Here is a 26691-nt window from a genome sequence, read left to right as displayed (position 1 = left end):
TTGTGAGAAGGGTGGGAGAGGTTTGAACTGGTCTTGAGCTTTCTGTACAATGAGTACTCAACTTTTTATCAACATTTAGTTTTGTTTAAAAAGGAAGGCTGCAAAAGTTAAGTTGCATTAAAAGGTCTCCAGTTCCAGAAATGTGCTCTTACCTTTTATTTTTGGAAATACTTGTTTATCCAGAATAAAAAAATTCATGGACAAATTCTGCCTTCAAGATCTATGAGTCTGATCCGTGTTTTAAAACCCCTGCAAGCAATGGCTTTGTTTTTTTCCAGAAGTCCAAGAATAAGCTGGTTTTGCTATTTTTAATCTATCCGGAAATATGCAAAGAGAGTTTAATTGCAAACAGACCAAACCTTATATAGGAAATGGGTATGTCCCTCAGGGGCACCTAAAAAGTGAATGTCTGAAATTAAATTCATATTCTCTTCTCCCTTGCTCCCTGAAGCACGTACTCTTGGAATGAAAGGGAAGGCTTTAGGCTAGCAACATATCCCAGTAGTTTCTATCCATTATAACACTCTGGCTATCCTAATATTCAATTAACAGATGTTTCCCAGCATGTATGAGCTCAAGGTGACTAGTTGTATGTCTTTGTAATGAAACCATTAAAGAGAACAAAGAAAAATTAGAAAAATAATGGCTCCATTTCTAGGACCGTAATTTGGTTAACAGAGAAAAATGAAGCAGGAGTACTGTGATTCCAAATTTCACCCACACTTTTCTCAAGAAAGAGCTACCACACCCAGCCAACAAACAACAGTAAAGTCTCGCTTCATGAACATAGTTCCCATCACCTGCCCAGTGATTCTGAAATCCCTGATATCTTTTTCTCAGCTTCCAAATATTACATTCTGTAATGGGTAATGTATAAGGTTCTGAGGTGGTCCAGGTGCAAATAGCTTCACTAAAAATTTCCCATCCATGGAAAAAAGGGAACATTTTTTTTGTGTAGGCACAGCAGCAAACTCTGACTGCCAGTGCCATTTTAGTGCTAGCTCTTCCCCTAGCAATTGCATGACCACTGAGCACATCACATGTGTATCTGTATGTGCCCTATGCTGCATCTTGGAGCTTGGATAAAACACTGCCCAAATCTGTGTGTTCTTTCAAGTCTGGAAGCAAGCCCATCCTATAGCTTCTCAGACAGTCCTGTGTGATGCCTACTTCCTTCAGTGCAGAAAACTTTGTGATGCCACATGCCTCTGCTGTGCTCTCTGGGCCACAGTTCCTCATGAATCTGAATCCCAGCCTCCACGTTCCATGGTCTTACAGCTGAAACTGTCTAGGTAAAATCCAAAATGCTGAGTGGCCTGCCGACAAGAGTGCGCACAGGGGTCCCAAGAGCTGTAGATTTATTGCTTGTAAACCAAAAATCATATTGAAAAAAGAAGAGATAAAAATAGATGGGGAGCTTGGGGACCGGAAAGGCAGCCAGTGGAGATTAGATACACTGCTGGTTGACTCATCCAGCTTGTTTTATTGTAGCACAGTTCCAATAACAACTGTATTATTTCAGCTTTTGTGCACTGAGCAGACATTTGTTTTGCATCGAGGCTTTTTCACATGAATGTGCTCCATTTTTCATTTCTTCTTGTATTTCCCAGCATTTTGACTGGCAATGGGAGAGTTGGTGGCTCCAAAAGAGTACTGGCCAACTTCTCAGCTGGTATAAATCAGCAACACCCCTTGGTACTTAATGGAGCTATGCAGCTTTGTACAAGTTGAATCTGTACCAACTGTTCTTTTAAAACGTGTCCCACCTTATAAAGAGCTGTGTTTTCTTACGTAGTGGATTTTGAAATTAATGAGTATTGGACCGACTGCCTCACACAGAGTGCGCAGCGCACATCTTGGCAGGATCTGCGTCCTAATGTGGGGCTTTGTTCAATTGAAGGGACTTCTTTGCAAGGGCCGCCAGTGAGTAACAGCCTGTTGTGTCCTGTCTGCTGGTCCTGGGCTGCTGATCTGCTGCCTTGCAGAAGGGCACACTGCACATACCCTGCCTGCAAGCTCAGTGTCTCGCAGGGCTTTTAGCCACTTACTGCAATTCATTAAAACCCTTCTGGCCTGCGTGTAAGTGGCTATGAGGAACAGTTATAGTGACAATATGGGGAATATGTGTCAGGCTTTGTTAGCTGTTCACAGATTGCACTGTGATTTGAAAAGTACTCTCCTGCCAACCTGAGCTCCATTCAGAGGCCCAGGAGCTCTGTTGAAATGGGTTTGGAAATGACCACAGGGAAGGAGGAGATATGATGTGAGATCAGGTGGATCTACATGTATGGTGAAGGCTCTGCATTTGTTACAGCGTGGTGTTGTTTTGCAGCTCCTAGAGGGTGTGCAAACTGAAGGAACACTTTGGGTTCTGTGCAGCTTTTCAGAAGAGACCATTTAAAGGTGATTTCATGAGGCAGAACCTAGGGATCAGGTGGCCCAATTCTCACTCAGGTTCCTGAGTTCTTATCAGCTGTTGAGCAAGCCAGCCTCTGCCATGTTGACAAGTGAAAAACCAGATAGCTGTACATTTTTACTGGGATTTTGCTATGATTTTAGTTCATATGTTTGTTTGCATGTTGCCTTCATCAGTTTCTCTGCACCAATGATACAAAGTGTTATGGACTGTGTTGCTGTGCTAAACAGAAAAAATGCTTTTATCCTTTCCATTGTTTTATTAGCATCATGGAAGTGGGAGGGAAAATCTGCCAAAATATGACTCTGTTTCATCAGAATCTGCTCCCTTATAGGAAGCTGTATGATAAGAGGCTTTTTTGTGGCCAAATTGTGAGTAGTGTGTATAAATTTTGAGACTGAGGCAGTGGTATAACCAAAAAAAGGGTCTAAATTGATTCACAATCCATTTCTGTAAATGCATATGAATAAAGTTACTTTGTAAGTAACAACACAAAAATAGAGGGTTTTTTTTCATAAACTTTTCAGGCTCATGAATTCCTGATGACAGTCATTTACAGGAATAAATGGTAAGGTACCATCAGCTTTGTGTAGGATTGAGATAAATTTGGGTGTGAACAAAATGAAGACCTCTGTAGAGGTAGAGTTAGGAAATAAATGTGTGGGAAAATTTGACTGAGTGAGAAGGCAGCAGGGAAAAGGAAGCCACAGTACAAATTAAAGATTGCAAGTAACAGGGCTGGATGCCAAAAGCCTGAGAAAAAGAAAAGAAAAAAAAATACTTGATTAGCTAAACTGTTTGCTTTTCTATATAAAAGACTGACCTCCTTGAGAAGCCCTGAGCCCTGGCCTCTTGGGAGTCTGAGTACGTGTGAGTGAGCTGCTACCCTGCTGATGGCAACACAAATGCTCCAGCATCAGTCTTTTGCCTCATGGATTTCCAGGTGCAAATGCTTCATCTGGCAGGAGCTCTGCCCACATCAAGACGACAGTGTCTTAATGTTTTATCCAGCCTGGCATTATATATTTTCCTTCTTATCCAAACTGCTGCAATAATTCCAGTTCCATTAGCTATGTGTGAGCATGTGTGTTGAAGTGAACCCCTGCCTCTCCGAGTAGCTCTAATGCATGGGCCAAGAGTGGCTTTCAAGGAGACAGATGAAGGACAGAGCGTGACAAGGCCATGCCTCCAGCCAGTCTCAGAACCCAGTTCTTGCTACAGCAGCCAGTGGGGCTCCCCAGCTGTCCACAGCTCCTGGACACAGAGCACTGTCCATTGTCAGTCCCTGCTCCTCAAGGAATCCTTCAGCCTCAAGTTCTCTGCCCTGTACGGGAAGTGCTCTAGCAGAGAGATCCTTACAGAAAACCACCGACCAAACCTGAAACATTCCACCTTAATACAAATGCTCATTAATGTCATCATTAGCATTACTTGCTGCTGTTGTTGTGGATCTTATTTCTTCTCCTCATCCATTCCCAATGCCATCACCAAGTTAAATCATTGCTGCAAAGTGGGAAATTCAAGAGCTACAGAGCTGTTGTGCTTGAGGACCTGCCACTTGTGTGGGTGTGCTTTTCAGCCCTGCTGATACTCTTTGATTGTGAGCTGTTCTGTCCTAGAGACACTGTGAAAGAGGAGCAATCACAGAACAGCACTGTTCCAAGAGCAGAGAGGGGAAAGAGTTATTTATGGAAATGCTTTTGTCAGCATTTCCCTCACTTTTACTCGCAAAATTGTTACTTACTGTCTAAATGCCCATCTTCTTCCACTCTGTAACTGCAAAAATAAGCTACATGAGGGAGATTAGCTCATGAAACTAATCTGTACAATTCAATTAAATAATATAAAAACTGCAAGAGAAGAGAATCTTTTTAACAGCAGAGGATGGAAGAATTGCAGGGCTTCTTTGTGATGGAACAAGATCAAAACAACCGATATTTAACATTTGTTAAAACTTCTAGAAATGGACATTTCTAAACCCTTCTATTATAGGAGAGTGTTGTAATCCAAATATTACAGATAGGGAAACAAAGATGATGTTGTAAACACAAGGCCTCTTGAAGGCACGTAGACATAGAGCTCAGTTCCTGAAACAGAAACGTGTATCCAGGCACAGGACTAAACCTCACTATCAAGAGTTCAGGAGTTCTACTTTTTCTTGTAAATCTGCAATCACACAGACATGTGGTTGCAGGTCTTTTCTATAAACTAAAGCTTCTCATTTACAGAAAATCATTTGCAGTGGCAGAGAATGCTCTGTCTGGCCTTCAAAATGCACGGGGTTGCAAGGTGTGCAAAACATACATGTATTAAATTGTTCTCACCATCCTTGGTTGAGTATATTAAGAAAGGTGAGAAATGTCAGGTGGAAGCAGTTAGCAGGAGCACTGTGTTAGCAGTGAAGTTTCTGAACGTGTGGGATTTGCTGTGCTTAAAGGTGTATGTCAGCATCCTCTCTGAGAAAAGAAACAGATTTTAAGCCCAAATGAAATAAAATCCCCCAAGCAAGCTTAACTCAGAAAAGTGAGAGAACAATACCAGTATCAGAGGGACATCACAAAAAGAGAAGGATACAATATCAACTAGTTTGTGTTTATGGTGCACTGTTTATCCAAGAATCTCCAAAGTCTTCGGATATGCCAATGAACTGTCAATACATGTTGTTGCATGGCTGAGTGCTTCTGTTTGCATGTGAAGAAACAAAGGTGCAGGAGGCCATGCAGCTCACCTGTAACAACAGTGGCATTACATTTTGGGTGCAGCTACATTGTGCAGTCAGCAGGTGCCTAATTTAGACATCATCTGACATCTAGCTTCAGTAAAATTGCCCAGGGCAAAGATAGTCCAGTGGTTTTGATCTCATAAGTAACACGCTGCTTTTAGTCCTTTTTGCAGGATTCAGCAAAAGGGGAGTGAAAATCTCTAAATTGTCCCAGAATTTGAAACTGTTTATATATAGGTTGGTTGTTTCTGCTTATGAGGTGAGATACTGAAGAGTCAGGAGAGCATCAGAGTAGAAGGTGAAGACAGCCAGGAGTCTGAATGCAAGGTGACCATCATGCAACAGAACACAGTGCCTAGGACGTGCTACTACACTGGGTAAAGTACACCCAGAATTTAAAACCATGTTAATTCCACTTGTTAACTGGACAGAGAGAAATGGAACATGAACAGTGTCTGAGCATGAGCTGGCTGCACACACGGGAACAATTTCCATCAAGTTTTTTTACTTTGCTGGCTTTTTGAACGTGTCAGACTGCTGTTGCATTTAGAATTCCAGTGTGATTGGCATAGCAAAACCATGAAACCAATAATATGAAATAAGAGTTTGTTGCTTAAGTAGAGTGAATTAAACTGATTCTGTGTAGTGCTTTCATCTCAAAGTGCAGGAGAAGTTTGTTTATAAATCGATTACTTTCCCATGGCTCAAATGCAGTTGTCTTCATTCTGCATCCAGTGCTTAAGCTGGCTGTGAAGGATTTGTGTTATTATGCATCTGGTTTCATCCAGCTGTTCATAATAAAATAAGAACTTTGTATCACCTCAATCAGATTCTCAGACTGGAAAGGGCAGTTATTAATGCCAGAGGTTCTAAAGTCACAGAGTTTTCCAGGATAAAATTCAGACAAGTTGTGCTGATATGCAATGGCAAATAGTTGCAACCAGCATCACACAAACTGTGCTCGATGGATCCTGAGGACTGGGCAGTGTCGCTTTCATCTCTGGAAGTGGAACATCACAGCTACAGTTGCCAGGGAAGCAGGTTATGCTATTCTAAGTTTTTTTGTGCCTTGACTGTTTCTTTACTCTTTAAAACCCTCATGATTCCGATAACACCCTTGAAGATGTTAGGGAATTGAAAGACTACAAGAAAGAAAATAGTTTGGGTTTTTGGTTTTTGGGGTTTTTTTATCAAGCAAAATGTCAGTGGTTGACTGACTTCATGTGTTCCATGTTGATACCCGGATATAACAGACCTAAACCAGATCACAGCCTAATGCCACACTTTTTCTGATTAGTAACCGGTTTGTTTTGGCACTACTTCCTATCAACTCATTGATTAGGAATAATGGAACTAGATTGGTAGAGCTAAATCTTATTTTCCTCTGCCTGTTCAGTTGTACTAGCTTATAGTAAGATTACCTCAGGGAAGTACAAATGGGAATCAAGGGAGGTTATATAATTTTTCCTAGCCAGGATACATTAGTCATACTTCACCTGAAGTCAGCAACAAGTCTGAGAATATTCTCAGTGACAGACACATGTACTTTCCACAGGGTTTTATTCCCATCACGAGCAAAAATTTTGAAGCAAATTATCACTTACAAAGTCTAGCTCTGGATTTTGCATCACTGGTTTTTCATCAAATGCTCTAGGGATTAAGTTTGAACCTGCCAATTCCCTCCCAATCTGCAAATCATAAATTTATAACTGAAAAAAAAAAAAGTCCTGTATTCATGAGTAGAGGGGGCTTTGCCTGGCGATTTTGGCAGTCGCAGTAAGTGGGTTATGGTCGGTTTTCTAAAACAGTCTTCTCATTAAGAAAAAAAAAAAACTTTTTACATTCATGGACAAGTGCCAAATCTTTTCTCTCTATCCAAATGTACAGACACTCAGCTTTTCTTAGCATTCATTGCACAGAAATTACTGATCTACAGTTTTGACCATATAGCTGCAAGAGGGTTAGGCTAGTTCTTTTCTGGAGACAGCTCTGTTTTGGGTAGTTTTAATATACCTCGAGGCTGCATCCCTTTTATCCTTCAGTCTCTGGAACTGTTAAACTTTGTAGTCAAAGCCTACTACCAGTCTTGTTACAGCAGTGCCCTGATGTTCTCTCAGGTCATGTAACCAGGTTACACACGCAGCTCCTATTCCAATGAATCCTTGTGATCACCACTTCTGCACCCAGTCTAGCTCCTCTCTAACTTCACTGTATAGCTTGTCCAGGATTTTAGAGCTGTTTTGAGAAATTAACATTTTTTTCTATCTAACCCAGCTCAGTTTCTTTTCAGGACAGATCTGAAGCCTTTTAATGTGTTATTCTGTTATTTCTTTCTGCTGATCTATGTAAATGCTGAAAACTTGGTCCATCATCAAACATCTGCCGTATTTTTGGAGAAATGTCTCAAGTTTGGTGAAGCAATCCAAATCACCAGAACTGTGATTCTCAATTTGCACAAAATGCGTGCTTTGTTTTTTTAAGGGATTCTGCCAGACCCTTGACACATGAAGCGTAAGAAAATATTTGGCATCAGCCACTTCCCCAGAGATTTTTCCTCTTGTAGGTAGTGGAAAATGATCCCTCTCTACACATGTATTCAATTCTTTTAGGCCTGTTCATAAGCAAAGGTTTAATCTCTTTTTTTAGCATGCCCATTCTGATGGTTCTTCTGTGCAGTTTATAGTAATGAATATGCGCACTTCCTTTTTTAGTCTCTGCTACAGGGCACAGGAAACCATGCCAGTGTTGTAGATTGCAGAGCAGCCCTCAAACTCTTTTTCAATTACTTGATACCTCAGCTTTCCAAAGAGAAGGGCCTTAGAGAAGGCTGAAGAATGGCTCCCACTTCTCATACATCATGTTTTTTGAGGCTATTTTGTACCTGTCTGTCTGTCTGAGTTTTAACCTCCTTGCAGAAATAAACCCACCATTAGTCCAAAGTTTTACCTGTTTCCTCTGTGGCACAGCTGGTGCTGGCACTGCTGCTGGGAGCACTTCACAGCTCAGACACCTCCCTTAGCCCACTGTGCCCCTCCATAGAGCTCAGTACCACTGTCCTTCAGGATGTGCATCTCCAAATATGACAGGACCCTGCTTGCATAGGCACTCTCTCCAACCATATGCCCAACACTGTCCATTACTGAGAGGAAACTCAGGGTTTCTTTGCACTGAATTACAAGGTCTGCTAATTAAGGGCCTGCTAAGAAGCTTGGATGCACAGTTCCTCTTCCCTTCCAGTTGAGGGGAGGTTCAGGTCCTGGCCTATCTGCCGTTACCTGGGAAGCTCAACAAAGCAGACTTACAAACCAGGCCAAAGGCAAAGAACATTTAAAACTCCATGGCCCCTTACTAATGGGACTATATGGTGTCAAATCTCAATAGCTCACACTTAACAGCCATGTCATTATGGAGTATGGGCACACAACTGCTGTTAAGAAGAGAGAGAGTGAGGAAAAATAATTTAAAAAAAGACAAAATGCAAAAGGCTTAGGAGACCCCTGGTTTCCTTAATGGAATTAGAGCTTCCTTTATGAATACCAGGGTTAAATGCTGTAAATGTGATTCACATACTCCCTCCGCTCACCAAAGAAGAAAGATCTGCTAGACACATGTTCCGCGCAGAGTGGGGGAAGATATGACGTGACTCAAGAGCCTGGAAGGCTAAAAGGAGTAGATGGGGGAGAGCTCTGCAGCCCTTGATCTTTGTAAGATTTACTGCCTTTGCCTCTTGCAAAGATTTTTTTTTTTTCCTGGAAAATTCTAGCTTCTAGCAATTTAAAAAAAAAAAAAAATTGGCTGGGGCAATAAACAAGATCTTTGAAGGGGGAAGGAAGCCAAGAGAAAGTCGGGCCCATTAGTCACACAGCTGCATTTCCTGTCACAAAGGACCCCAGCTGAGTAATCACTCAAAATATGCTTGTTATTTTTTCCTATTTTATTTCAACTTTTAGTCTGCCAATATCTACTGTAAGAAAAAATTAAAACAAGAAAAAGAAAAAGTCTTAACTTTGAAGGGGAAAACAATGTAGAGTCAGACACTGATTTACATTATTTTTCCTTTTCTTTAATTTTCATGGCCTAAAAACGCTTCAGTCATATGAGAGGAATGTTGGTAGGCTACAGTTGGTCTGAGACAGTCCTGGTATTTTCAGGGCATATCATTTTATCAGGAGTGTGGGTGTCAAAGTTCCTAAGCTACATTTTCAGCTGCTATCATTAATTTATTATACAACCTTGATGAGTCATGTATTCATTTATCTGTAATTTATTATGAAAAGTAAAGATGATAGTAGCTTCTGCACAATTGTTTTGTCAGGCTTCATTAATGGTGCTTATAAGTAGTGTTGGGTCTTCTGATTAGTTTTTTAGAAGTAGTTTTCTAAAGTAAAATACAGTCAAGACTAAAAAGAAGTAAACTTAAAATTGAAAGCAGAACATTCCTATTTCTAGATTTTAAAAGAATTTATGTAAAAAGACATGAAAATAGGAACAAGTCTATGAAACAGAAGGAAGAAAATCTTGCTGATACTCTCTTTAGAGACACTGTGAGGAAGAAAAATACAGCAAACCTGTAATAGGGAACAACCCCCTTCATAATGTTGCAAGACACTGACTGATTGACTATATCAGCTCCCATTGCCTGCTTCCAGATCCTGGATTATAAGGTGCTGGCTCTGGTCAATCTGGTACTAACTTCAAAAAGAAGCCACAAATACATGACGAAAGTAAAGCTGAAAAACCTCTGCTTTCCCAGATTGCTTGCAAAGAAAATACCTCTTTTATCAACAAGCTCAGCTCCAAAATATGAAACGCTGCCTTTTATTTACTCAAAAGTAATGAGTGTGGTGACCAGGCCACCTATAAAGAAGAGCCATAAGCATGCTTCAAGGCACATAACAGTTTGTAACTTACATTCCTGACTGGGATACATGAGTATATGGCTGTGTGAAAATGATTGCAAAGGGATTACAAATCTCTGTTTGGATTGCTGTCTAAGCAGACAGTAGATGATTGTAGTTTATGCTACATAATAACATGATTTCAAATACTACACAGAAAATGAAGCATACATTGCTTACATTTGCATGTAAGTGACTGGTAATGTCATATAATTCTCTAATTTGCACACATTTCATACCACAGATGTGCAGTGTTTTCAAACCACAGCTTATGAGCAGATGTGATCTACACAACAATATAAATCATAGCTTCCTAATACTAGTTAAAGGGTGTAAACTCAAAAAAAAGTGAGATTTACACCAATTTGTTTTAAGAGAGACTTTGAAAGGCTGTTTACATATACTTTTAAAAGCAATTCAGAATGATTGTTTATGCATAGTTACACTGAATGGAAAAGTAAGAATCTTCAGAGTCATCACTCAAATGTAAAAAAATCTGTTATAAATTACCTTTATAAATGATGTTCAGCCTTTATCTTTCCAAATAGCAGGCAAGGCAAGCTGTGCTCTTCCATGGGCACACAAGCATATACTCCCTGTTTCGTGGTCAGAGCTAGCAGTAGGTCGTAGGGGCTGTCTGCTACTCTCACACAATATGACTTTCACTGCTACATGTGCCAGTCTACTGGATCTCCGCATCATATCACATTCTATGCAATAGCAATAGTTTTTTATGTCCCTAAAACTATCTCTGCCATATGATAAAGGCCATTTCTAATTATTATTGATACCTATGCAGATTTGAAATCATATACTGGTATGTATGAATGAATGGAAATTATTTGTTTACAAGAGTAGCATAAACTTTGTACATTTCCTTTTATGAGTGCCACTATATTTGATAGTTTTTCCTATACTAGTGTTGTAGGGATGTATTAGTATAAATCACACCAGTTTCTAATGCATCAGACTGTATAATAAATAATAACAACCTATTGAATTAATTATTCTGGTAATATATACTGGGTACCAACTAATATTTTTCTAATTATCTACCTACCTGGTTATTCTAAGAATTTGTATGGCTCTGTAGCCATGGTATTTGAGTGTCTTCAAACCTCTGAACCTCTGATGTACCTGTTATCTCCATGCAAATCTGGTGCATATTAGTACAATTATTCCTGTGTTATGCCACTAAAGTCCTAAGATGAATGACTAACTCAGAATAACCTCAGAAATCTATGACCTCTTGATTCTCCTGCTGACTGTGAAGAACTACTCTCTCTCTTGCGTAGATAGGAAGCTGAGTCATAAAAAAATAAGTTTACGTGCCCATAAACACATAGATAGCAAAAGAGATGGAATCACAACTGATGGTGTACAGATCGTCAGTCCCTGTCTGGTTGCATTAAGTTTCTGTCTCCTGTCTTCAGTGATCATACTTGGTAAAATAGCTAGCAGTTGTTGCTCTTTGCAGTGCAATGCTTCTGTGATGTGTGTGAAGTGGGCTTGGCAAATAGTTGCTTATCAAAAAGTTACATTAATTGGGTAATAAGGCAGTTGCTTAGTACACTGAAAACTGAATTTATCAGCCCTTCTACTAAACTGCTACATGAATCTGGGAACACACTGCCATTTTCCTAATTTAATATAGGGATAATAACACGCTTGGACATCCAGGCATAAAAATCACTGTACAGTGCTGTTCTGCTTCTCATTTAAGACAATTCAATGAGAAAAGGGAAGGAACAGTGAAAATAATACATTTTTCCATTTAGTTTAATGGAGTTTCTACGGTACAACTCAAGAGATCTCACTCTTGAAACAGAAGTGGCTGGTAAGGACGTTTCAGTTTAAAGTTTTACGTTGCCAGCAGACGTGTTACTGCAGGGCTCTTGTGCTAAGCAGGGTGTAGCCTCTGCAGCTGTTGCTTAGGGGTTCTGCACCCCTTGCCAGTCAGCACTGGATGGAGCTCTCTGGGTCTGTCTCAGAGCTGGTTTTCCTTTCCTCCAAATAGAGTGTAGGACTGTGGAAATGGGTTGTATGTAGCAGATATGTAACTTCACTTTCACAGCAAAACTGACTATGAAAGAGTTAACCCAAGTAATGGCAACACTTCAGTAAAACTGAGGGAGGAGGAACTTAAGTCTCAAGTCTTAATAAAATGCAGGTGTTTTATTGTTAAGTTAAAAATGTCTTAAGACTCCAGCAAGCATTTAAAAATAAGAAAAAAAATGTGCTATTGAATAAGAAACTTGGAAAGGCAACAGCAGGCCGTGCAAGGCTTCTATAGTCACTGGCTAAGGCCTACCTTAAAGTTCCCAGAGGGAAAACAAAACATGCCCTCTGTGCACCATTCTTGCAACAGTCGCTGGGTTATCCGAACTGATGGGCTGGAATACAGGCATCAGTCAGACATGGCAGAGATGAAGGAGGGTGAAGTGTAAATCCTTCTTCACACAACCCTCAGAATAAATGTTCTTTACTCTCAGCCATCATCAAAACTAAGTGTATTTTTCAGAACCATTTCCTGAAGATGCAGCTGAATTGCAGACTATATCTTAAGAGAGGGGCAAAGAGCAGAAATCTTCACGAAAGGTATCTCAAAAATCTGTGTAGAAATCTTTAAGTTGGCCTGAATGTGCTTAGGATCAGGCCCTTGAGGAAAGACATCTCTGTCAACATTTGTTAGCTGCTCCCAATTTTAGATCCTCCCTGGCCTCCTTTCCTCCTTCACTTTGTGGGACTGCTTTTCATCCCACTCCTACTCTTCTTTGCAGCTGCCAGTTCATGTTTCTAATGTCAGCAGTTCTCAATCTTCTCAGATAACCCTATTGTTGTTCGTGCCTTGCTATGTGAGGGAAACAACCCATGCTTTCTGTTCCCTTTCTGCTGCTCAAGCTCCAGCAAACCTAGGCCAGCCCCTGCTCTGCGCAGCCTCCATCCAAATCCAGCACATCAGACTGCAAAAACTGGCAATGCCTCTGGTATCAGGTGGGGAAATAGCCCCAGTCAGTGTTAGAAGCATGGGTTCTTTATTCTCTTACAATTATACTTGTATTTTCTGATGTATGTTGTCTCTGGGAGCCACTGAGAAGTAATGGACAGATTTGCAATAAAATATGTACAGCTAGGTCAAAGTGTTTTAAAATTACTTTATATCAACTCTGAAATAATAGTGATGTCAGTCACTGAAAAACTTAAGAGAAGTACTTCATACTATTCCTATGCATTAGCAGTAATCACTAGTGTTAGGCCTCTTGGTTATCCTTGCAGATACCGCAAACTCTTCCATATCATACAAGAGAAAGAAAGATTCTTCCTCTAAACAGACTCACTACTTTACATGCTGTAAAATTGTCTTGTATTTGACTCAAAAGAACTGACAAATAACCTTTGCATTCTGTTTCTTATTCCTCCATCTTTGCATGATGAAAGTTCCCCTTCCAAATTTCATTTACCTCATGTATATGTATTTTAAATGCCTGAAATGAAAACAAATTTCATTGCAGCTTTCTTCTATACATAAAAAATGTAGTTAACTACTTGTAAAAGAAGCAAAGATCCCCATCTAAAATAATCATCATCATCATCATCCTCATCATCTGTCATGAAGGGTGGCACCGAGACTCTGCCAATGACACAGAGAATAAAAAAGATTGATTTCAGAGTATTGAAGACCAATGCCTTTACTTTCATGCTACTCTTCCCTACAGCATTTTAGTGTATTTTAAGAAATTGTTAAGGATATTTTTAGCCTCATTCTCCTGTTTTGTAAGTGGAGTAATGAAACATCTCCCCTAATTTATTTTTATTTCTTCTTGCCTAGTCTGAAAGGTTTTAGCATTGTACCTTTCACAGGTGATCTGTAGCTTTTTAATGGGAGTGAAATTCCTGAAGCGCTTACGTGCAGAGCAGTGGGACCTGATTGCCTTCATTTCACAGCTTGGAAATAGACTTAAAGGGCAATGGTGCAAACGCCTCCACCCCAGCCAGGGCTCAGAAGGGATAGGTACAAGTGCGTACAAAACTGTTTGCTTTCCCTTGCTTTACTGTGGGATACTCACAAACATTTAATTAAAGCTATTGTATGCATGCTTAACTTGGAGATATCTGTAGTTCCTTGAAACCGTTACACGGGAGCACCAAAGAAAATACAAGGGAGTCACTGAAGGAAAATACAAATGAATTAGAAAAGCATAGCAACCAAAGAATACATTTCCCATAATACAACAGTCAAAGGTCATGAGATCACAGATGCTCAGTTGCTCATGCATATCATCTATTCTCTCCACTTGCATGCTTGCTCCGAGAGGGCAAAGATTTAATGAGGATGTGGCTAGCTTTAGCAGTTCTCACCCTTCCTCACACCCTACATCTCAAAGAGCATTGAAAGCCTCTTTGAAGTTGGAATAGACACACATTGAACTGTCCCAGTGCACACATACAATCTGGAGTTTTCTCATCAGGTACAAAAATACAAGGTGACTGTTCTCTTCTGGCTGCCCTGGATGTGAACAAAGCTAGCGAATCAAAGACTTATTGAATTGAGGAGTGGAAAGGAGTTTCTCCATTGCATCTGTCTTTTCAACCTGCAGTAGCCAATCTCAGTCTCACCATTTCTATTAGTCGGTTCATTTTTCCCAGCTCCTTAAGAAGAAATCCTGTTCAGACAAAACAGCACACTATTTACAGGAAGCTTGGGAAGGTCAAAAAGTGACTGTAAAACTGATCTCTTTTTAAAACACATACAGGATCTACTCTGATATAGATACTATTAGGACTCAGCAATCTCTGATTTGCTATCTAGGCCTTGAAGGTGGTTTCAGAGTCAGATTTGTTAAACTTGGTGACATTGTAAGTGTTATCACTTATCATTAGCAGGGCTACCTCAGTTGCTCCAAGTCCCACTTAATCTATGCGGCTCATTACCCACAGTTTCTGACCTACTTAGTCACTTCCTATCTTTATTTTAACCTTAGAGCCTCTTTTCTATTTTGGCCTGTGACTGCCATTTAATCTTAATCAAACTTCCTTGGACTTCCATTGCTGTCAAGTACAGCTTCTCTCATCATAATGCCCACCCTTCTGAGTGCAAGAAAACTGATTTACAGCCAACAGTCTGCCGCTTCGCTTATGCTCTGTGTTCATCTTTGCTTTGTTTTTCTTCCTGTATGAGTCACTCCTTCCCTCTTTTCTGATTCATCGTGCTGTGCTTTCTGTTTCTCTCGGTCTGTCAGTGGCTGAGATGCTGCTCTGTAACACTTTTACTGGCGAGATCTGGTGAGTATTATACTGTGTGCCCAGCTACCATACTTCAGATTCAGAAAAAGCTGAAGAAGAAATTGAGTTGGCCACAGGCTGCTACAGAAAGTCAGCTTGTTTAATATGCCCTTCCTCCTGACCAGAAATTACGACCTACTCTGTTCCTTTATGCCTTGCTTAAGAGCTACTTATGCGAAACACAGATGTTTAGTCCACACCTCCCCAACCTAGCGTCTCCTCTGCTACTTCAGGGCACTTGTTAACTGTACAGATGCTGTAAGGTGGGTACCAGCTTAAGAACTTCCCTAGTTCTCACTGATTCACTCATGCTGCAGTAACATGCCTTTGAAACAGACTTCTTCAGCCAGTTTCCTTCCATGACCAGAATCCAATTTAAAGATGTTAATCCAGTACCATGGTGACTTTTGTCTGACAGGGGCACTTCTGAGCTGGTGACGTCTGTTGTTTTTCAAGATTCTTTCACTAGCACAGAGAAGTTCAAAGATGTGGTCTGATGCACTTTGAATGTCAGATACAAAACATTTGATGGCAATGGCATCTCTGTGTAACACATAGGAGAGATTTGTTCAGTCTCCTCCCACATGTATTCTGTTTCCTGACTTTTTTCAGTATACCCAGTTCTGCTTTTCTCTCTTCCTCCTGATTCTGTGCTCATCAGCTTTTGGGTTTTGTTGTTATTAACATACGGAGGTTATATGATCCATCACTGAGTGCAGCCTTGTTCTCTTAATAAGCAGAAAATACCATACATTTTGGAAGGAGGAATTAGCTACAGGCTGTTCTCATTAAGCCTCTCCTTCAACTTAGCTTAAATTTATTTTTGAACTGCAGTCACTATGCACTGCAAGTTGAAAACAACCACTTGAGCGCTTTCCAGCGAGGCTTTGAAAGGCCCTGATAGTAGGCATGGAGGAGAGATAAGCAGCACATTGAAGTTGTCGTATCGCTGTAGTATCAAGGGCAAGGAGTGAATGGAAACATACCCTCCTTCTGGCACTGCCTGGCTCAGGACGAGGGGAGAGGAACAAACAGAGCAGCTTCGGTTCACAGGCACGGCGGGAGCCAGCGGCCTCTCAGCTGATGACAGATTAGACTCAGGGCCTGGTTAGTGGGAAGACTGTGATTAGACCTCAGCAACATCTGTCTCTAGCAGTAAAAGAATCACTGCTGCAGGCTGCTATTTTGTCAGCAAACTGTAATTATACCAGGAACCTCATTCCTGCTGTTTTTCTCAACAACTTAAGTGGGAAAAAAAAGTGGGTGAGAGTGCAGGGAAGCAGAAACTGTGAAAGGAACAGGAAAGAGACACCTGTTTATTTTTGTTCAGCTCATTCCAATTATTTTCTCTCAGTTTTTTAGATGTATGAATCACAGTATGAATCACAGACTGGTTTTTCCCAAAGGTCAGTGCCAAGGTTTAGCTCTCTGAAGCTGTCCTGTCATCCACCTGAATTTGATAGCACACATCCTCTCTGTGCACTTATGCCCCATGGCATCTTAGAGGAGTGTGGTAGTGCTTGCAGAAGGTTTCACACCAACCACTCCCTGGCAGTGCCCCCTCTCTCCTTCCATGGGAGTGGCAGTATAGAGTGCCAGAGTCTGATCACAGCTTTTCTCGGGACATTCCCAGGAAGGTATGACCTGGGCAGAAGTGTGGGATATTGATGACTGCTCAGGGTGAATTTGAACCTTACTCTCAAAGGCTCTGTCTAGACTAGGATTTAGGAATTTGAACTTCAAAAATATTAGGTTGTATATAGTAGCTCGCTGTTTTAAAAGATATAGAAAAGGCAGCTTATGTTTGAACTTGCAATAAGACCTCGTAAGTTTGGCCAAAATAACAACGTCAAAAAAAGATCAGGATTTCTTTGCAAGATTTCGCTGCCAGAAAAAACTTTTTGTTTTTGCAGATGTAACTACATAGAAGCCAGTTTGCCATTAGTGTTTTCTTTGGTCAGAATATAAGATATAGATTTTAATTCTAGGAGAGGAGGAAAAATATCTAAGAGCAGAGTTTGCCAACACAGCTTTACCATCCAATACTTAAAATGTGGACAAGATCAAAATGATCAAACTAATCCATGTACTTCTTTCTTAACTTTCCTCAGATCATTAATGTGACTGTTTAGTATACTTTGAAGGCAAGAGTGTCTTGTCTATGCTAAATAATTTTATATCAACACCATACTCGTCTAGAAGAAAGCAGAATTGTTCCTTACCAGCACGTCTGCCCTCCATCCTGCAGCACATCTGGCAGCACAGCCAGGGATGAGAGTGTGGCAGCAGGAACTCGACCCTTGGGTCTGAAAGCACAGGGAGGCTGCCTGTTGGCAAGCGTAAGTCTGTCTCCAGGGCCAAGTCTCTGCAGATACTGGTGGGAAAGACACACATCTGGAGTTGTCTAGAATTGGCACAAATTGCTGTGGACAAAGAGGAGAGAAAAGAAGGGTTAGAAAGAAAGTGGAAAGAATGCCTCTTGCACATTTCACTTTCTTTTCCATCTGCTTGTGTGATGTTGCTGTGAGCTATTAAACAGCTGCAGTGCTCTGTCCCAGAAGGGACTGTGTTTCAGTAGAGATGGAGAATGATCTCTACAGCTTAGTGCTTTGGGAGTCCCCTTGAATAGAAGGGGCAATAGGAGTAATGTTTCTCTGATTAACTATTATGCTAAATACACTTGGGAACTCAACATTTGTGGTAGTAGCCAAGATGCTGTTCTGGCTCACCTGAAGGCCCTGGCAGGCAGTGGGTACTGCTGGGTGCTTCTGACTCATCCTTGTCAAAGTAGGTGAGTCCCCTCTTGTCTTTTGCCTTCGAAGCAGAACCTCCCAACTCTCCTGAACTGGTTTCAAAATTCAAGGAGAGCAGATTACTCAAGCAAAAGGTGTTTGCAGACTTTGAGACTTTGCAGTTTGGGGAGATAAGGGTATTGAGGGAGGACCGGGAGAAAGCAGAGTAAATGTACAGTGACTGCCAAGGCCTGCGCAGAAGAGCATTTTTTTTGCATCCATTCAGACACTCAGCAATTTCCTGCGTTTTTCCTGCAATCAGCATGTTCCACCTGTTTTTACTTAACCATTTCCTGTTTATGGCTTCCAAAAACTTTCTGGTGAAATCACTAATCTGCCACAAGATCAGTCTATATAGTCCCTTCTGGATAAGATTCACTCACTTTTTTTTCTCTCTCCTCAGTACGCAGACCTTTCAGACTAAGGAGCTGTGTGCTGTGTGTACATGTCTGCATGCGTGTGCGTGTGCATGCAGTCAATAGCTGTGTCAGGAAACTATGTGCTTCCTTATTAGTTCTTTCTCTCAACATATACCCTTTTTTAGTTCTAATGCTTGCTGCTTTTTGCAAATTTGAGCAAAGAAACAAGCAGTAGCACTGAGAGCTGGTGCCCCTTTCTGTAGAACAGAAGGCTCCAGATATTTAGAGGAAGTATTCTTCCCATTACTTCCAAGCATCTAAGAGCTCTTCCACAGATGTTCTCTGGATAGCTTGCCCAGATTATCTAGCTTTGAAAACAGTGAGGCAATTTCTTCTAGTCTGCTGTTCAGATTCTCAGATGTGAAAGGCAAAGTGTGAGGAGCAGGAAGGATCAACCAAAGAAAAATAAATCTCTTCCTTACAGTGTAGATGGCTCCCACAAGTCCCCATCACACACTTAGTCACATGTCCTGTAGGAATCACTGGAAGAGCCTGCACACTTCAAGTCTGCTCTCCTTAGCCATCCTATAGATAACAATACAGGTACCACTAAAATAAAATTTATTTGTCACTGCTTTTTCTGTTTGTTTACTTTTTTATTTCTCTTCAGGAGCAGTGAAAATAGATCCTAAAGTGTCCTCTCCCATTCTCATGCTCTTGCACAGTGCTGCAATGTTTGGGTTGTGGTGAACACTGCAGGGGAATGTTCTCTTCTTAAAATAAATCACGGAAACATTTCTGGTGGAATCAGGGCTTGTAGAAGTTTATTTTTGTTTAATAAGAAGAATGTTGGGCCAACTTTGGCCTGACACCATATCCCTTTAAAGGGAATAGGCTTCTGATGCCTGTCAGTATATATATATTGACATGTGTGTGTGTATATATGTGTGTATATATATATATATATATATATATATATATATATGCACACACACCAGTATACATACCAGTTACACTGGTATAATTGAGCACTGAAATAATCCTACAAGAACGCTGGATATGCTGGTCCTTTCAGCAGACAGATCTGCAAATTCCTCAACTATCTCAACTGCATGTTAGTGTACGTCAGGATGCTCACTCTGCTGACTGAGACATGGAAGGGGTAGGTCTGTAAGCACGCGCTGGCACTGCTGCTGAGCTGTTTCACCCTTTGGTAATGAGTTGATGGGCTCACACTCTCAGGTGTTTCTTGATATTTTAACAAAAACACTAAACCCTTACTCCCCATTTTAACTGTAACTTAACTGGGCTAGGAGGTATATGGTGTAGGCATCACTGATGTCCGGGAAGCTGTCTGCTGTTGGCACAGTACCACTGGGATCAGAGTTTGCTGAAGTATCCTTCAAGCTGTCTGTGAGCAGCTTTTGAACTTTCATCAGGAAAAGGAAGCAGTTGTTTTCTACACAGAAGTGTCTTTCAGATTGGCCCAAGTATGTAAAATGATTACTTTGGTTCCCATCCAGCCCAATTCATTCAATATTTTTTGTCAGGGTATTTGTCATCAGTGGCATTTGCCCAGGGTGAGTCACACCTACCCAGGCAATGATCTGAGAGAGCCCTCAAATCTTTCTCATTTTCATTTTACAGGGTACAGCCCTGGTAAATTCATGACTGTATTGGACCACACAGCACTTTATAGAGCAGCTCCTTTTCTTCTAACCAGATTTCAGCCTAAGAGGCAACTACTTCCAAAAAAGATTCTCTGGTTCAGTGCCTGTCTTTGTTTTCTGAATATTTTTCACCACACTGCTTTCTGGTTACACTGTAAATTTGGGTGCACTCAAGGTATTTTTACTTCCCCCCTCTACCCCAAAAATGAAGGAAAGCTGAACTGTATAAAAATGTTGTGAGAACTGAGACCCTCAAGGAAAATGACAAGAGGTGTAGAGGACCTTGCAAGACTCTTTCCAGGAAATGGGTGGAAGGTTCATGACATGAGTCATTGAAACCTTAGATGACTAAATTCTTGAGGAATAAACTGTCAGGAATATGATACTGGTGAGGACAGTGCGGGGGGAGAAGAAAACTTCTTAAATAGCTGTTGTTTGGGTTTTTGTCCATGATTCATTCCTGAGGAAATTGCTGCGTCTCTGGCCAGGAACAGGGCAGCATGCAGGCAGTGCCGGCCCTCCTCTGCAGAGGCGGCAGGCAAAGCGTGCACAAGGGGGTGCACAGCCCTGCTGCTCCGGGCACAGCGTTCCTGTCCAAGGGCTGAGAGGGATCAGGAGCACTCCGTGGCTGTCCTGCCCAAGTGAATAGAGTAAGACAGGATCACTAGTGCCCATATACCAACTGAATCAATTAACATCTTATTTTTGTATACTAGCAGGTATGAAATCAAGAGGAAATGAAGGTTTTAAAACTCTAATTCTAGCTTCTTTCAAGAAGTTTTCTTGCTCTCCCTGATCCAACCAGTTAACCAAGTTCTATCAATAAAACTGGCCCAAAGCTCTGAATTTGGGTTTCAGAGAAGGTCTTAAGATTTAAAGCTAGTAACAGCAGAAGCAGTCAGATGCCCTCCACAGCTATCTCCAGAGGAGCTGATCCAGCGTTAGCAGCAGTGGGAAATGTCTGCAGTAGTATCTTGAGTGTGAAGAAACCCCAGTGTTCCAGCATGCCATTGCCAGTTCCCATTTTGAGAAGTTTGACCCAAGCATTTAACATTTCAGCATCAGTTCTGTGTCTCATAATGCCATTTACGTAATGATTACTCATTTGGTTCCCATTAAAATCATGGTATTTCTTCTGCAAACCACTGCTTGTAAAAATCTAGCCACCCAGTTTCTCTTTAGATGGTAATACAGGAAATAAATAGTAGGATGCACACTATAATTCTCAGAGAATGGGGGGCTTTTTTTCCCCTGTTGGACACTTTAAGTTCAGACATCAGAAGTACGAATGTGAAGGATCTGTTAAGGATTGGTAAATCCATCTCCTGCAAAAACACAGTGTAGTTACTCTCTGGCAGATTTCCCTCAAGTAGGATATTGGTAAAAAGAGAGTCTACAGCTCTCCATAGTCAAAGCATCAAGAATCCTCTTAAAACTGGATAAATGGCAGGTGAAGTTCTCTCAGGCCATCCCAATGCTGCTATACTTTGAGGCAGTGCAGAATGACCTCTTGTATTATAAATACCAGCACTTTGAAGAACTCAGTTTCAAATGCCTCAAACAATGGGGATTTCACCGCTTCCTGTGGGAGCCTGTTCTGCAGCCTAACTCATTTTATCATCTGGAGCATTTTCCTGAGTGTTTGCTCACTTTAAACTTTCTTTTAATTGTGTACCCACTATTTCTTCTTAAAGGTGACTTATCAAAAGTTTCTATTGCACGAAATTCGTGTAATGTCATGCTTTTTTTATTTTTTATGAGGATCAAGAAAACTCTGAAAGATTAATGGCTTCTTCTCTTTGCTTTTTCTTCCTCAGAAATAGTAATAAGTAATTAATAACGTATTTACTGCTTCTCTAGCTATTCATCTCAACAATTTACAAGGAAGGTCAGCATTGTTGTACTCTTTTTACAGATGGGTAAAATTGAAGCACAGGGCAGGAAACAACTTGCCCAAGACCACTCAATGAGCCTATGGCAAGACTTGGATTTTTAAGCAGGTCTCCACAGTACTGCCCTACTTTTTTCTTACTCTTTTTTTTTTTTTTTTTTTTTTTTTTTTTTTTTTTTTTTTCTTTTTTTTGGCCCAGTCTCATTCCCTTTGGCTTTGTTGGAGTACCTAGGAAGGACAAACTTTCCATGAACTTTATTCAGAATTGTAATATTGTAACTGAAAGGTCAGCTTGTTGAATATTTAACAGTTGCTATCTTTCCAGTGTGTTGGTCAAGCATCCTAATTAAGTAGTGATAAATAAAACCAACAAAGCATTTTAACAGACTGATTCAGTCCCGAGGGCCTCTGAGCTGAATTTCCTTCATCTAGCCTGTGTTTTCCAAGTTGCAGATTGTCCAGCTTGAACACAGTATATCTTTTATGCTTTTATCAGTGCAGTGCAGGGAGATTTCCTTCCTTCTCAGTGCCACCGTGCTTACTTCACATGTTGTATTTCCCTTAGCTCTGGGTTTTGGTAAGTGCATTTCTCAGAATCTGGATAGCTGCTGAATTATAAATCTTCCAAATTGGAATAGTAACACCACAATGTCTACAGCATGATATACTGGGTAGGGAGCCGAGCCCTGAGCAGGCTTACCTGGGTATCAGAAGCAGCCTGGACTTAGCAGCCCAGAGCTCTCCTTGAGTTTCTAGCAGACAAGATGTTTCTCCTACCTGCCTGTCAGCCTGTCATTTCAGTGACTATCTTTAGTGGGACTGGATATGCCTAAGCACGTGGTAAGATGAGTGCAAGGTGCAGCACTCTGTATGGACTGAGAAATGAGAAATTAGTGCTGTGAGTAGGCCAGAGTTATACCTGAGGGGATAGCATACAGATCTCCTTGGCTTCCAACCATTTTCAAAGTATGCCAGTAAGTGCAGTCCTTACCCTCTGAGTTATTCCCCTACTGCTCTTTCAGGCCTCCTTCATTCCAGGTATCATCGTCGAACCAGCATCTGAGGATTTACCAAAAGCTACAGGACTGCTTTTAGGTCACTAAGCACATTGTCTTTGCTTTCAAATTGAGTTTGAGAAATTACCAGCAGTGTCAATCTTATGTCTCCTGGCTATGTGAATAGAGGAAGCTAAGAAGCAACAGATGATTACATAAACCAGGGAAATCCCCCTCAAACTTCTCCCAGACTACCTGGAACTAAAGTTGATTTGCATGCATTCAGTACGAATAACTTTGCAATGGCTTCTAGCCCCATGAAAGGGTTACATGTGTAACCAGTAGGCCAGTTCCACCAGCTGAATCACTCAGAGAAGATAAAAAGATTGATTTAGAGCTTGTATAGAAATCTAAGCAGTTTTATGTTGCATCAAGCTATTTCACATGAGGATACAACTGGGTAATGCTGTTCCACACAAAATCAATGGGAACTGTTCAATACCTGTTAGTGACTAGTAGTTCTTCTAGAAAAACAGCAGTGAAAAAAAAAAAAAACAACCTGTGTTATGCTTTTTAATTTGTGAGGATGGATGGGTAGTAGTGTCATACTTCCACTAAAAGTGCAACTAAACTTCCTATACAAACTCTGTTTGGTGGAAAATGTACCTTACTGTAAACCAGAAAAAAATCTATAGTATATTTGTAGTTGAAAACTATAGTCAGCTGCTTTACAAAATCTGAGACTCATTTGGCCTGGAATTCCTGGGTGATGCTGTTCAAAAAGCAGTGGTGTTAAACAGACTTCCAGAATTCCTATGATTTTTTTAAACATCATGGTTTAACAGAAACAAACAAGTGAGCAGAGGAGGAGGAAGACTGAGACACATCTTCCTTTGACAACCTGTGTAATAAGCCTTGTGTTTCTTTCACAATATCACCCCTGTTAATATTAATAACGTCATGGCCTGTTGCCATGAAATACCCTGCCTTTCACTCTCCTCCTTTCAGCTTTATTGACTTTCTTCAAAGCTTTGCTATAGAACAATAGGAATCAGCCCAGGTATGAACTGGCTGTTCTGCAGAGTCCTTCAGGCACCTGAGGGCTCTGTGTGCTACAATGGAGCTTGTCTCAATGGGTCATCTGTAGAGACTGGAAAAGAAGTGCATCTTTGAATAGGCCTGGGATGCCTTGCAATGCAGTTAATAGCAGCAAACATGAGGACATGACATGATCTGACTGGTGATTAGTAGCTTGGATATTTTGATCCTGATAACTGTGTGTGTTTCTTCAGTTGTGTTCTTTCCATCAGCTTGAAGGTTGATCAGGAAGGCTTTCACTTTGGTTTTTTATTATTTCCTTTCACAAATAGCAGTCCATTTATTACATGTCTAATCACAATAATATAATATCTTGTATTCACATAGAGAGCTTCATCCCAAAGCCCGACATGGACATGGGACTAAGATTAGAGGAGGAGCAGCTCATACTGGTTAGGAAGCAGGCTCTGGTTTCAGCCTAGGTGTTAATAAAGCACGTGGAGTGGAGCCATAATATTTCCTCTTAATCCAAAGAAATTTGCTATTAGTTGGAAAATATATTGGTATAAGCTGTGCACTGTTTAACTCTAGAAAATGTATTCGAACTGTAAATATTGAGGTTGAGGTGTCTGTCTTTATTGTGTGTTTCAGATGGAAAGGGTCAAAGAAATTTAATTTGGGAAGGAACCAATCCTGCCCTGCAGCCCATACGAGTGAGGAGCACTGCCTTGAAAGATACTTTACCTAGCACTACTGGAGAGACTTCAAGCAATACATCCAATGTATAGAAAGGACCAGTGGAAACTCCCCAAAGAAAAGAATAAATGATGACATTGTTTTTCAAAAATCTGTTGAAGCATTCTTCTTCTTTTATCTCTTTGAAGACTAACTTTAAAACCAAATACTGTTCTTTGTATGTATGGGGCTGCACTTTACTCTGAACCTGTATTTTTTTCAAGTTAATTTAAGTGACTTAATAATAAAAGCCTCTGAACAACACAGAAGCATAGGCCACACATCCCTTCCTAATTCACCTCATCACCTCATGAATTTGGAGAGAGTTAAGCACAGTTAAGCACGAGTGTCCACAGCTCATAACAGAGTGAAATGTACGCTTCTTTTTTTTCAGACAATGATAAACCCACTCACTGGCTTGATTAAGAAACAATAGCATAGAGTGCACTTATTCCTGGAACTCACTTGAAAATCATCTGAGATGATGAAAGAGTTGCTAATAGCTGGGCTCTGACAGTTCAGAATGGAAGGAGAACAGGTAGCAATCTGAACAGTAGGAAGATCACTGTGTATTACAGCTGCTTACTTTCCTCTGTCTTCAAAATGCTTTTAAAGTATTCACAACATCACTGCAAACCACAGAACTATTTACTCACTTTATAGGCTTAGAGAAAGTATGACTTGCTCAAGGCCGTTAAAGGCATCACTGGCTGTACTGTGATCAGGATCAGCCTGTTCCCAGCTCTCAAGCCTAAGGAAAAGCCATGGGCTCAGTTAGTGCCAACTGCCAGTGCACAAGTGCCATTGTCCCGAGAGGTTGGTTCTGTCCTCTGCTGTCTCAGAGAAAGCCTCCCTGAGCAACCACTTGAAAAGCAGAGTAACCTGTACAGAATGAAATAATACCTGTGCTTCTGTACAGTTACAGGGATTATTTCAATAGTTGGTGGCCATCCCCCCCACCAGGATGTCTGTTGAGTTCACTTAGTCCGTGACTGTGAGTTCTATCCATCCTAGATGTCTTCCAGGTCAGAAAAACTGGTGTGCTGTTGGCTGCACCAGGAGCTCATGACTGGTGTATTTGAAGCAGTCCATCCTCACTGTCCATGATAGTTATGACATAAAGTAGCAGTTCCATTCAGCAACCAGTTCCTTATGCAATTAAACATTACAGACTGTTCTCACTCAAAAATCAAATCCGCTTGAGATACACATCATGTTTCCCTGTTCCTCTGCATCACTCACAAAGTGCACCCAGGTCCTTGAGCAAAAAAAATCCCACAGAATGGTTTTGTCTTTGCTTGAAGCAGGACTAATCTGAACTGTCTAACACATTTCTCATATGCACCACAGGGACTCTATCCCCTTTTTTGGTACGTAGAGGTTCTGATTGGGCAGGGCCAGCTCAGTTGGTAGAGCCTCAGGTGTTAACTAACCAGGTGGCTTTTGCTAAATCCCAATGTTTGAGGGTCCCATTGCTTTCAATGTGGTTTTTAACAGTCCATTGTACCATTCAACTTTCCCAGAGGCTGGTGCACGATAGGGAATGTGATATACCCACTCAACACCATGTTCTCAGGCACAACATGCCTGCAAACCACAGAACTACTTCCTTACCTTACAGGCTTTTGCTGTTTTCTTGGCATTCTTTGGGTGATGAGGGAGTTCCTGGGGAGCACATGGCCCCTGTTAAAAAGTACTGCACACCCTTACGGTGGCAATGCAAGAGACATGGAAGCTGATGTTGCATCCCTCCCAGCTGCCAAGCAGGATGACATGGAGACAGCATATCTGCAGGTATCTACTCACACACCTGCTCATGCAGCTTTGGGCTCTCCTTTAACAAGGAAGTTTCCATCACAACAAGGAAGCTACTCCATTTCAATAAGTTACTT

General features: G+C 41.0%; 1 protein-coding gene and 1 long non-coding RNA gene across 6 annotated transcripts in view; one reads left to right on the top strand and one right to left on the bottom strand.

Annotated features, from left to right (window-relative positions):
• Positions 1–26691, top strand: part of LOC114061339 (DNA repair protein RAD51 homolog 2-like) — a 307326-nt gene that overhangs the window by 239419 nt on the left and 41216 nt on the right. For 2 of the 5 annotated variants that reach the window (XM_027891730.1, XM_027891728.1), the window contains one exon: positions 24716–24911. The exons of the other annotated variants lie outside the window; for them this stretch is intronic. In XM_027891730.1, coding sequence (XP_027747531.1) covers positions 24716–24852 — 137 coding nt within the window. In that variant the 3' untranslated portion in view covers positions 24853–24911. Of the gene's footprint in view, positions 1–24715; positions 24912–26691 lie in introns of those variants that run through there. 5 annotated transcript variants of the gene reach the window in all.
• On the bottom strand, positions 13747–17739 carry LOC114061342. Its single transcript, XR_003572097.1, has 3 exons — positions 17542–17739; positions 16306–16423; positions 13747–14700 (listed from the first exon to the last, which is right to left on the bottom strand). It is a non-coding gene; the product is annotated as an uncharacterized LOC114061342 (long non-coding RNA).

Source organism: Empidonax traillii, unplaced genomic scaffold (genome assembly GCF_003031625.1).
Source record: "Empidonax traillii isolate 1590-97213 ecotype Southwest subspecies unplaced genomic scaffold, ASM303162v1 scaffold328:size603334, whole genome shotgun sequence".
NCBI classification, from domain to species: Eukaryota; Metazoa; Chordata; class Aves; order Passeriformes; family Tyrannidae; genus Empidonax; species Empidonax traillii.
This window is presented reverse-complemented; position numbering and strand designations above follow the sequence as displayed.